This window comes from Esox lucius, chromosome 11 (genome assembly GCF_011004845.1).
Source record: "Esox lucius isolate fEsoLuc1 chromosome 11, fEsoLuc1.pri, whole genome shotgun sequence".
Classification (NCBI taxonomy): domain Eukaryota; kingdom Metazoa; phylum Chordata; class Actinopteri; order Esociformes; family Esocidae; genus Esox; species Esox lucius.
The window spans coordinates 17,030,348-17,043,004 of record NC_047579.1 but is presented as its reverse complement, the minus strand read 5'-3'; the positions used below and the strand labels follow the sequence as shown (position 1 = coordinate 17,043,004).

At 41.0% G+C, this 12,657-nt stretch overlaps 2 protein-coding genes across 3 annotated transcripts in view; both read right to left on the bottom strand.

The window, feature by feature from the left end:
* The window catches only part of LOC105012862 (protein NLRC3-like), a 133,037-nt gene extending 122,429 nt beyond the window's left edge, over nt 1–10,608 (bottom strand). The window contains exons 1-6 of one of the 2 annotated variants that reach the window (XM_034295277.1): nt 10,573–10,608; nt 10,125–10,465; nt 9,923–10,039; nt 7,813–7,897; nt 7,625–7,691; nt 4,877–6,123 (exon numbers count right to left, since the gene is read on the bottom strand). In XM_034295277.1, coding sequence (XP_034151168.1) covers nt 4,886–6,123; nt 7,625–7,691; nt 7,813–7,897; nt 9,923–10,039; nt 10,125–10,177 — 1,560 coding nt within the window. In that variant the 5' untranslated portion in view covers nt 10,178–10,465; nt 10,573–10,608 and the 3' untranslated portion in view covers nt 4,877–4,885. The other variant, XM_034295278.1, reaches the window with a different exon arrangement.
* LOC117595248 (ribonuclease inhibitor-like) lies at nt 2,200–3,635 on the bottom strand. The gene is made up of 3 exons (XM_034295280.1): nt 3,511–3,635; nt 3,117–3,290; nt 2,200–3,035 (listed from the first exon to the last, which is right to left on the bottom strand). Exons 1-3 carry the CDS (start codon nt 3,546–3,548, stop codon nt 2,849–2,851), a joined length of 399 nt encoding a protein of 132 aa, XP_034151171.1. The 5' UTR covers nt 3,549–3,635; the 3' UTR covers nt 2,200–2,848.
* Nucleotides 10,609–12,657: the final 2,049 nt, after the last annotated feature.

Sequence of the window (12,657 nt, the reverse complement as noted above, 5' to 3'; positions counted from 1 at the left end):
ACAACCCGCCCAAACATATACCACAGACAACCCCCCCCCCAAACACACACTCACACACCACACATATAAAACACCCCTTCCCTCAATCAATGTTAAAGTTTACACAGATGGCCGAAAACAAAATTAACATTTTACCTTATGGTTTTTGTACAGTTCCTTTGGAAAGGGTTTCTAAAGTAGCTTTCTACTTCAATATGGTTGGGCTACATCTCTACATTACACACTAAAGGTCTGTCAGATGCCAATTTATCCAATAACCCATGATCTTCCAGAATTTGACTTTACCTGAACCCCAAATCTAAGGATGTTATCTTATTCTGTCATTTGTGTTATAAACAAAGGGTTTTGACATGATTGTATATAAAGATCAAGATATGTGAGGCTTTTTGCAGGTACACAACATTTGCAGCAGCTTGATGTTTTTCTCCACAACCACCAACATTGTCAAAACGTTGCAGAAACCCCATTCATGTGAATGCAGGTTCCCAATTATGAACACCCACACTCAAATAAGATTTACCCGCGTAAAAGTAACCTGTGATTATTAAGGCCACCAGTGATGGATTTTCAATATGCAAATTAATTAAATAAACTGTGACTTATTGTACGGTTCATGTTAAACAACCTACAAGTTATAGGAGCTTAGGATAACTGATATAGGGACACACACATACGTAAATCAAAGTGACCAGACTTTACATCCCTGAGTTCTGGGTCTCTGAACGGTCTGGGTGGTTCCAGTGAAACATGCCATTGTAGGCATCCCTGAGTTGTGGGTCTCTGGGTAGGCCCGGGAACACATGTCATTGTAGGTATCCCTGAGTTCTGGGTCTCTGGGTAGGCCCAGGAACATGTCATTGTGGGCATCCCTGAGTTCTGGGTCTAGGTTGGTCCCAGGGACACATGACATTGTGGGCATCCACTAACCAATAACAGTTGGAAATGTAAGAACATGGGAACAGAATATAAAAAATGTTTTGGATACTGTAGTTCAGAAATTAGGAAATCTCCAGGCACCACACCACTGATTTTATCTGTGCATGGGCTATATACTGGGAATTTGGGATGATGCGCTTTCAGATGTGTCTTAATGTTTGTAGTATTTTTCAGAATGCTGTGAAATGTTGCATTCCATCTTGTTTGAGTCTACAGTGTTATGGAAATTATGAACTAAGGTGTATATGTATAGTATCAGAGCATCACTAGGTACTCTGACCATGTTCCTCTGCCTAGACCAATAAGGGTATCTGTTCTTTGTTCCTTAGGAATGTAGTAGAGGGGGATCTGGTATTTGCCTAGGGGGCATCATTGACTGGTATCAGCAGATTATAAGGTTCCTCATTAATCTGCGCATCTGTACAACTCATCAGGGCATCTATTGTCTGTCCGGATGCTGTCAGAGCTCTTTAGAGTTCAAAAGGTTAGGGGTGTGGGGGAGGACAGCTTCCCCCTTGTGTTAAGACTAGGTGTTGACAGAACAAAGGGGATGTGTTTTATTGACAAGACAGATGGGCAGCATCTTACCACTCCCACTTTTAACTGTTCATGTATCTACTTCAGAGACTCCTCTGATGATTATTCTGTAAGGGTTTGACACGTCTCTCTATTTGCAAATAAACTGTTAATTGTGCCAAGAGATTTTTGTCTCTGTACTTCCTCCTTTAAGAGTTCTGATCAATGAAATTGCTATCACAACAGTATGTGATATTTAAAGTGCCTCCAAATGTCGTTTTTTTTAGCAGTCATTTGTACAGGGGGAAGAGCCTTAATGAACCCAATCAATATGTTGCCGCCAGATTAGAGAAAAATCTGAGGTGATTCTGGAATGACCTGGGCATGACATTTCTTTTCCACCAATAATAGAATTGCAATGTTGGAACGAGAAAGGCAAACAATTGTGCTAATTCCCACCCAGGCTCTGGTCTGTTTACACTGCTGCCTTCTGGTAGACGTTATTGGAGCATCAGGGGACGGACTTTCAGACTCAAAATGTTTTTCCCCCCAGGCCATAAGACTTCTCAACCAGCAACTTCATTTGCACTGGTCACTTTCTATGTACATTCAATGTATATTAGCACATTCTAATGTATCCATTTATAGACACTCCAACACTTATATATATAACATTTAAGATGTTTTCATACTGTCCATATTCCCATTTGTACATTGTCTGGAATTGCTGCTAGTCTCTATAGTTATGTGAATTTTTATTGTTGCTTTATATATTTATATCATTGTTCAGAATGATACTATGTTATTTGATGCATTTGATTAATAAAAGACTTAACATGTTAACATGGGCCTCATAACATTTCAATCTCAAACAATCAGTGAAGAACAGAATTACCTGAACAGCTCTCTCTTAGCCAATCAGATGTTTCCCTCCACACAGTGAAGAACACTGAATTAACCAACACAAAATTAACACCACAATGAACTAACTACCACCCGACCGAACTAACTACCAAGCGACCGAACTAACTACCAAGCGACCAAACTAACTACCAAGCGACCAAACTATCTACCAAGCGACCAAACTATCTACCAAGCGACCAAACTATCTACCAAGCGACCAAACTATCTACCAAGCGACCAAACTATCTACCAAGCGAACAAACTAACTACCAAACGACCGAACTAACTACCGCCACACTGAACTAACTACCACCACACTGCATTAGCCTTTTCCTCAAATTCAAAGTTACCCAGCTTGATATCACAGTGTACATTGACTTTGAAACTATGTTCATGCTAAACAAGAGTACAAGTAGACAGGTCTGTATTTGACACATTACATAATGCTAAACAACATGACAACTTAATACCACATTACTGATTCAGAAAACATCTACAGGACATACTTGAGTTTCTCCAGTCTCCAGTGTGGATCCTCCAGCCCAGCAGAGAGCAGTCTGACTCCTAAGTCTCCTGGGTGATTGTAGCTCAGATCCAGTTCTTTCAGATGTGAGGGGTTTGAATTCAGAGCTGATACCAGAGAACCACAGCCTTCCTCTGTGACCAGACAGCCTGACAACCTGCAGTGTTGATCATGATTTCATAAAGAGAAAGAGAGAACAGTAGTATATTTCTTTAAAATAACATAATACTCATAATACCTCAGTGTTTCCAGTTTACAATGTGGATTTCCCAGTCCAGAAGAGAGACACTTCACTCCTGAATTCCCCAGGTCATTGTTACTCAGGTCAAGCTCTCTTAGGTGGCAGGAGTTTGACATCAGAGTTGAGGCCAGCAAATCACAGCCTTTCTTCTTCACTCCACAGAATGACAGCCTGTGGACAGTTAATCATGACTTTACTAACACCAGCAGTAAATAGAGAAAATTGATGCAGTATATGACTAATACACAGTACATTAATGACCTCAGTGTCTCCAGTTTAGTACAAATCTTCAAATAAACCACTATGAGTCATGGTCACCCCAAATGAGCCTGACAGACCAAGCTTGGGGTTCTGGACTAGTGTGACAAATACAAACTACTAGCCTCCTCACCTCAGAGTCTCCAGTCTACATTGTGGATCATCCAACATAGCAGAGAGCAGCTTCACTCCTGAATCCTTAAGGACATTGTTACTCAGATCCAGCTCTTTCAGATGTGAGGGGTTTGACTTCAGAGCTGAGACAAGAGAAGCACAGTCTTCCTCAGTGATTCCACAACTACACAGTCTGTAAAGAGATAATGGTCATGTCAGAAATGACATACAGTTCTTAATAACATTAGAATAGCATGTATATATTACACCAATGTCATGTCAACTTTACTTAAGGGCATCATTTTAAAACAGAAATTGCCAGCACAAGGAACTAGAATGTTACTTCCAATATAGAAAATCATCAACGTTGTTATTCAAACAATGTTGATGTGTTTGTGTAGGGAATGGAGTAGCAAATGATAGTAAACTGAAACAAGAAACCAGGCAAGCCTAGTTCAGCCGGCCTGCAGTAGAATGTGTTGCCCTCTCGAGATTCGATCCCAGGTCACCCACATGGAAGGCTGTATCGTTAACCACTACACCACAGACCTGTATGTTTTACAGGTGTCAGTATAGCCTCTTGTGTCTACCCTGAACAAATCCTCTTTTTCCATTGGCTGTTTTAACAGCCAATTGGCCATTGGTGAATGACATTGATACAGTTAAACTGACTAACGTTTCTTAATAAGTTTACCTCCATCACAAATAGCGTCTACGAACTGTATGGCGTTTGCCACTGATTGTTTTAACAGCGTATTAGCCAGTAATAAGCTTTACCAGTATCTACTAACTTACTGGAATAGTCATAAGAATTGAGAAATTGCTAGCGAGTCTGCCAAAGCTATTTTATTTCATGGCATAACAATGTACAATTTATTTTCATTTACGAATGACATTGATAGAATCAATCAATAATATCAATAAAGGTGATGATAACTAACTTTTTCATCAAGTGAAAAGACGAGAGAATCGTGGAATCAACCAGATAGTCGCAATACTGTATAACCGTAAATAGTTTTATTGCAGCCCACAAATACAATTAATAAATGTTGTTGCTCTCAATAAAAGTCTTCCACGTTGGAGGCACTGTCCTTAACTACTATGCCACAGCATTACATGTCTCAGCAGTTGCTAGACTCCATTGAGCATTGTATTAAACTGACTAACGTTTCTTATTTAGTTTAACTCCACGATAGCATATATGAACTGTATGGCTTTTGTCACTGGTGTTTTAACAGCTTATTAGCCAGTAATAGGCTTAATAGTATCTACTAACTTCCTAGGAATAATCATAAGAATTGAGCAAATGCTAACAAGACTGAAGATGAACTTGTCAGAAACAGTCACAATATAACCGTATACATCAAAACATTACCAGGACTTACATTGCTCTCTTACAGGTTTTCACTACCGGCAGCAACCTTGGTAAAGCCCAGATTCTCTTGGTAAAGCCCAGATTCTTCTTTAAAGATCTCTGTACACAGTGCTGAGTACTCTGATGCCTCTGAGACATCAATGCCACACTCTCTCAGGTCCTCCTCATAGAAGATCAGGTTGCCCTTCTGAAGCTGTTGGAAAGCCAGCTTTGACAACTTCAGGATCATGTCTTTGTCTGACTGAGACAGTTCCTTTGGATTTGTTTCTGTGGATTTGTTGTACTTTTTGTTTTTCATACTGGTTTGGATGAGCAGGAAGTGTTCGTATATCTGGGTCAGAGTTTTGGGGATTTCATCTTTCTCTGCTTCTTTCAGCATCGTCTCAAGGACATTAGCTGATATCCAACAGAAGACTGGTATGTGACACATGATGTGGAGGCTCCTTGATGTTTTTATGTGCTTGATGATTTCATTGGCCAGATTCTGGTCTGTGATTTTCTTCCTGAAGTACTCCTCTTTCTGTGGCTCATTGAACCCTCGTATCTCTGTGACTTGGTCAACACACTCAGGAGGGATCCGATTGGCTGCTGCAGGTCGTGTGGTTATCCAGAGGAGAGCAGAGGGAAGCAGATTCCCCTCGATAAGGTTTGTCAGCAACACGTCCACTGAGGTTGGTTCTGTGACATCACAGCACTTCTTATTGTTTTTAAAGTCTAGAGGAAGTCGACACTCATCCAGACCATCAAAAATGAAAACTGTTTTGGTTAAACCATCTTCAATTCGTTCAATTTCTTTCAGTTCTGGAAAGTAGTTGGTAAGAAGTTGCATCAGACTATATTGGTCCTTTTTCAGGTTCAGGTCACGGAAAGGAAGAGGAAATATTAAATGAACATCCTTATTCGCTTTTCCCTCTGCCCAGTCAAGGAGGACCTTGTGCACAGAGACTGTTTTTCCAATGCCAGCGATTCCTTTAGTCAAGTTTCTCCTCACACCTTTTTTCTGATGTTGTTTCATTGGCTTGAAGATGTCATTGCATTTGATTGGTGTCTCTGGTGTGGTTTGTCTCTTGGACGCCATCTTGATCTGTCTGACCTCATGTTCTTCATTAACTCCTTTACTTCCACCCTCTGTGATATAGAGCTCTGTGTAGATGTCCTTTAATAGAGTTTGGTTTACATGCTGTCCAGTTCCTTCACACAGCATTTGATACTTCTTTTTCAGTTTAGTCTTCATTTCTTGCATCAGACAAGTTGGACCTATAGGAAAACAATGAGAATGATAGTAGGAGCATAGAACTACTCAAACAATGTTAGATTCAATGACAATCGTTGAATGTTAAAACAGATTAACACAATCTGGAATTTAAAAGTCCTTTAAATAATAGACAATATCTTAGGTGGGTTTGTGTGTGTGTGGGTCTGTCTGGAGAGAGACTCCTTTTAGAGACAACTTCCTCTAAAATGAGTCTCTGTGAAGCAGTTAGAAGAGCTCTCTCCCTTATTCCCTCCCTTTCTCCCATCTCTCTCCTTTCTCTCCTCCCTCAGACTTTTATGTGTTTTCATTTCAGGCTGTAAGGCAACACAAGGTGAACATTTTCCCTTTCCACTGTACATTTGGTTTCTGTTTAATAACTATGAAATGGATTCACCAATACACCCTTCCTCCATTTGCTTTGTGTGTTACATGGACTGATAAATTAAGTGTTGAATGATAAAAGGCCTGAGCCGGGAGAACACAGAGAAGGAATGGGGAAGACACTGTTGTTGCTGCTGATGTGGGCAAAACCAGGCCGGGGCCCAATTAGCCCCCCAAGAAGGATTCAGGAAGGCAACGACATGTGTCACTTGAGCCGACTGCCATCCGATAAACCACTTGATAAGCCCCATGTCCTCCACCCAGCCCTGTCTTAGATCCACCAGTCAAAAAGACCTGGTACCCCTGGTGACAAGCCCCCCATGTCCTCCACCCAGCCCTGTCTTGTCAGCAGCAGATCCACTGAGGTTGTCTCTGTGACATCACAACAGCTCTTGTTGTTCTTGAAGTCAAGGGTCAGACGGCACTCATCCAGACCATCAAAGATTAACACAATTTTGTATTTGTTGTAGCTTGACATTCTTGCTTTCTCGTTCTCAATTGAATTAATGGGTTTGAAGATGTTGTTACATTTGGTGCAGTCTCTGGTCTTGCTTGCTTCTTAGTTGTTGTCTCACCTCATGTTCATTATTGACTCCTCCACTTCCACCCTCTGTGATGTAGAGCTCTGTGTAGATCTTATTGAGTGTTGGGTTCCCTTGTTTAGTGATACCCTCAAATACAGAAACCTCTTCTTCAGGTTAGATTTGAGATCATGTTGGCAAATCATAGCAAGCTCATCTTAATGAATAAATATCACAGATGATATTAACTATGTCTCTTTAAATGCCTACAGTATTGTATTAATTATTAAATAACACAGAGAATATGAATGTTCCTTTAAAGAATGACAGTATTCAGGCATGTGCACAGGTAAGGCTCAGTGATGTGTCACTTCAACACATCATCCACCCGTGTGAGTTGACAACTCCGCCCACTTTCTCAGATTCAGCACATGCCCCTTCAGAAGGTCTGTGCACGGTACTGACAGTATTGTAAGATCTCTGTCTCTTCTCTTTCTTTTCTCTATGTTAAGATATTAAACACAGAGGTTGTTACATGTTGTTTTCAAGGGCACCATAATATATTTTGGAGAATTCAACAGTGAAGTCAGACAACTCTTACTTTTCTCCAGTGTGTCAGTAAACTCCCTCTGGTTCATGTTCTTCCTGTCTTTGGCACTGCTCTCCTTCTCATCAGACAGAATCAATGATAATGAAATATCAGAACAATATTAACAAATTCCTGAATGAATCACAGTTGATCTTTACTTGTGGTAAACAGTAACAAGTGTACAAAACAGGACCACATACACTGTATTTGGAGGACAGGTCTGTTTGATGACTCTGGACAGATTGACCACTGAGAATCTCAGACTCTGGTCTCTCCTGTTGGTCTCTGTGGACAAAAGACGACAGAACATCTACAATTCACAGTGTGTGAAATAACATGTAAAGCAGCCAATAGACCCAGTGTCTCCCTCTGCTGGCTTTGAAAAGACCAACATCACTAACCCTAACCAAATAAGAATCAAAAGTAGCATGTTCTTCAGACATATTGGTTGGCAACACCAAGAAAAATATTTAATACAATAAACAGGCCTGCGTGTACATGAAGAAAAGCAAATGTCCACAATGCAAAATATGTAACAATAGACCAACCCTATTTAGACTTTGGTGGGTTTATTAATATAATGCAGTATACTGCCATTATACCAGCTTCATTTAATGCATCTTAATAAAGATGACACCATCTCTTGTGATATTTATCATAATTGTTACCTTCATAATTGTTACCATCATAACTGTTACCATCATAATTGTTACCATCATAATTGTTAATTGGCATCCTGCTTCAAAACAGCTCATGACCCTACCTGTTGTCATGATGTCAGATAATGGGGAACTAGATAAAGTAATAACAGACAATGTTGACAATCACCGATGATGACCCATGACTTCTTCCTACCTTTGTTGTGTAGAAAAGTCTTCCGCTCTGAACTTAATATGACGATCAACAGACTGGTTACTCTTCATGGTGATAGAATATGGGCATGAGAAACTTAACACAACACATTATGAGCTGACTAACTCTGAACAAAGTACAATAGATGGGATGTGGTTCAGGGCCTGTTATTGATGAGCCACACACACCCTGCCCACACACCCTGCCCACACACCCTGCCCACACACCCTGCCCACACACCCTGTCCATACCTCCTGATAGGAGTTTTCCATGTGACTGTTATAGACTCTATGAATAGACCCATGGACCGTAGGTTGGCACATACCATTGTGAGGAAGCCTGTCTTTACCTTATGATACACATGTATTTTAGTTCTATTCTCTTGTTAGAGAAGTGGTACTTAATCTGTATCACAAGCAGTTGGTATCCACATTTGAGGGGCCCCACACAACCTGATAAGCTGTGGAGCCAGGAACTCAAGAAGGGAGACTACCAGGACATGTAAGGTTAGGATATAGAATACACGTGTGTGATTGGAAGACAGACAGATATTGAAGGGGATGTGCTGGAGGACAATGGACTGTGTAATAATTGGTTATGACCACTGACCGCCTCATGTGTATTGGCATAAAAGACTGTGTTAACTTTGTAATTATTGGAGAACATCTAAGAACTATGGAAAATCAACATCTTGGACTCGTGCTAAATAAAGATTCCCTCCTGACTTGTTTGTTTAAAGACTCGGTTAATGGATCAAAAGTGGACAGAAGCCAACAAATGACACACAGCTGGGTCCAGGGGAGGCTGGTCTCTTCTGCTGAGTTGGGCTTCAAAAGAACAGACAAACATGACTTAACTTTACTGTACCCAGCTGGGAAAACATTTCTTGAAACTGGTAAAAACATTTACGGAAGTTAAATGGGGGTCTTGCGCGGTTGTTTAAGTTAAAATAATTTAAGACTGAAATTGGGAAATTTATACCATTAGAAAAACCTATGTTTTGGGATAGCCTAAACACATGTAATAAGCATGTCAGGCAGTAACTAGAGCCAGTAGCTCCCTCTGCTGGCTGAGAAGAGACCAACACCACTTTCCAGTTACAAACAACTTAAAGCAGCTCATGTTCTAAAGTCTTACTGGTTGGCAACACCAGCATATTTAATTTGAAAAATGGGCTTACATCTACATGAAGAAAAGCAAATGCCCATAATGCTAAATATGTAATACACCAACCCTATTTTCACTTTGGTAGTTTTAATAATACACATTATACTACCATTATACCAGCTTAATTTAATAGATTGTGGTATTTATCATAAATGTTACCATTATAATTGTTTCTAAGCATCGTGCTTCAGAACAGCTCATGACCCCTGTTGTCATGGAGTCAGATAATGGGGAACCAGATAAACAAATAAGAGACACTGTAGACAATCACTGACCATGAATTCTTCTTACCCTTCTTCAGGTGAAAGGGCTGCCTCCGCTAACCCAGTATCCTGACCCACAGGCATGACCCCCTTCATGGACACACAGCTGGGTACAGGGGAGGCTGGTCTCTTCCGCTGAATTGGCCTTCAAAAGAACAGAGACAAACATTATTTATCTACACTGAACTCAGATGGGGAAAAATCTATCTTAAAACTAGAAAAACATTTACATTTTCCTTTGTTCAGTTGAAAAGTCTCCTTCTCTGAAGTTGGAAGGATTCATAGACCTGTTTCTCTTCGTGGACACATTGTCACGATTCCCGGGACTCAGGACAGAGGTAGGATCCAGAAGCAGATACAGACACCGGGGTAAAAGGACAATGATGATGGTTATTGTAGTAGTCTGAGATGATAGTGGATAGCAGTGGTACAAGTCCGGGAGGCAAGAATGGTCAGAAGGTCAGGCAGGAATCAGTCAACAGAGCGGGGAGTCAATACAGGCGAAGTTCGATAACGGGAAGGCAGGAAGGTGGTTGGGAGGGAGGTACCGGACGGGTCCCGGAACAAGGGGCTGGAAACGAACGGGGGAAAAAACACGGTGAGCAGAAGATAACAAAACAGGATACTCGGGAAATAGGATAGCTTGCTTAATTAGGTAGAGAACACTGTAATAATTACGTGGCTGTACAATAATTCGGCAGGGACTGAAAGCAGAACTCTCCTATTTATAGGGAGAGTGGCAATCAGCCCCCCAGGTGTGTAGACTGGTGCAGGTGCTCAGGATCAGTGGTGATTATGGGTGCCTTCGTGGAGTGCTGGGAACAAGGAGACTGGTACTTGGGGAGATGTAATGACAGACACAGCTCAGGAGGGCTGAGTCCTGACACACATAGCTGGGTCCAGGGGAGGCTGGTCTCTCCTGCTGAGTTGGGCTTCAAAAGAACAAAGAGAAACATGACTTATCTTTACTGAATGCTGATGCAGAAAAATATTTCTTAAAACAAAAAAAAAGAAGTAAATGTCGAGGTCCTGCAAGTTTTTTCACACTTTTTTAAGACAGAAGTTGAGAAAAAAATCCCATTATAATGTGGGTTTTGACCTTCAAACTTCATTGGTTCAAAAGATAAAGTATTGCATTCTGTCAATGGTGACTAGGCAAATTACATTAGTAAATGTAGTCATAACCGATAAACCATAAAAATCTTTAAGTTGGGATAACCTAAATGTGAAATCAGCATGTTATGCAGCCACTAGAGCCAGTAGCTCCCTCTGCTGGCTGAGAAGAGACCATCACCACTTACCAGTTACAAAGAACCTAAAGCATCTCATGTTCTCCAGACTTACTGGTTGGCAAAACCAGAAAATGTCAGTTTAATAAAAATAAAAAAACAGTCCTATTTATACAGTGGGGAGAGTATTTGATACATTGCCGATATTGCAGGTTTTCCTATTTACAAAGCATGTAGAGGTCTGTAATTTCTATCATAGGTACACTTCAACTATGAGAGACAAAAATCCAGAAAATCCCATTGTATGATTATTTAATAATTAATTTGCATTTGATTGCATGGCATAAGTATTTGATTACCTACCAACCAGTAAGAATTCTGGCTCTCACAGACCTGTTAGTTTTTCTTTAAGAATCCCTCCTGTTCTCCACCTTGTGGGGAATCAATGATCATGAGGAAGGTGAGAGATCAGCCCAGAACTACACAGCAGGAATTGGTCAATGACCTGAAGAGAGCTGGGACCACAGTCTCAAAGAAAACCATTAGTAACACACTACGCCGTCATGGATTAAAATCCTGGAGCGCACGCAAGGTCCCCCTGCTCAAGCCAGCGCATGTCCAGGCCCGTCTGAAGTTTGCCAATGACCATCTGGATGATCCAGAGGTGGAATGGGAGAAGGTCATGTGGTCTGATGAGACAAAAATAGAGCTTTTTGGTGGGGTCTACACTCCACTCGCCGTGTTTGGAGGAAGAAGAAGGATGAGTACAACCCCAAGAACACCATCCCAACCGTGAAGCATGGAGGTGGAAACATCATTCTTTTGGGGATGCTTTTCTGCAAAGGAGACAGGACGACTGCACCGTATTGAGGGGAGGATGGATGGGGCCATGTTTAGTGAGATCTTGGCCAACAACCTCCCTCAGTAAGAGCATTGAAGATGGGTCATGGCTGGGTCTTCCAGCATGACAACGACCCGAAACACACAGCCAGGGCAACTAAGGAGTGGCTCTGTAAGAAGCATCTCAAGGTCCTGGAGTGGCCTAGCCAGTCTCCAGACCTGACCCCAATAGAAAATCTTTGGAGGGAGCTGAAAGTCTGTATTGCCCAGCGACAGCCCAGAAACCTGAAGGATCTGGAGAAGGTCTGTATAGAGGAGTGGGTCAAAATCCCTGCGGAAGTGTGTGCAAACCTGGTCAAGAACTACAGGAAAAGCAAATTAATTACTTAAAAATCATACAATGTGATTTTCTGGATTTTTGTTTTAGATTCCGTCTCTCACAGTTGAAGTGTACCTATGATAAAAATGACAGACTTTCTAAATGCTTTGTAAATGGGAAAACCAGCAATATTGGCAGTGTATCAAACACTTGTTCTCCCCACTGTACATGTAAAAAAGCAAATGCCCATAATGCTAAATATGTAATACACCAACCTTATTTTGACATTGGTGGGTTTATTAATATAATACAATATACTGCTATTTTACCAGCTTCATTTTAAGTATTTCAATAAAAATGACACTATACTCTCTG

Excerpts from the sequence above, each read along its gene's own strand:
- LOC117595248 (XM_034295280.1), bottom strand. The coding sequence starts at position 3,548 with ATGTTGGATGATCCACAATGTAGACTGGAGACTCTGAG. Across the intron at positions 3,291-3,510 it reads TGTAGACTGGAGACTCTGAG|GCTGTCATTCTGTGGAGTGA; the intron begins GTGAGGAGGCTA and ends AACTGTCCACAG. Across the intron at positions 3,036-3,116 it reads TGTAAACTGGAAACACTGAG|GTTGTCAGGCTGTCTGGTCA; the intron begins GTATTATGAGTA and ends TCAACACTGCAG.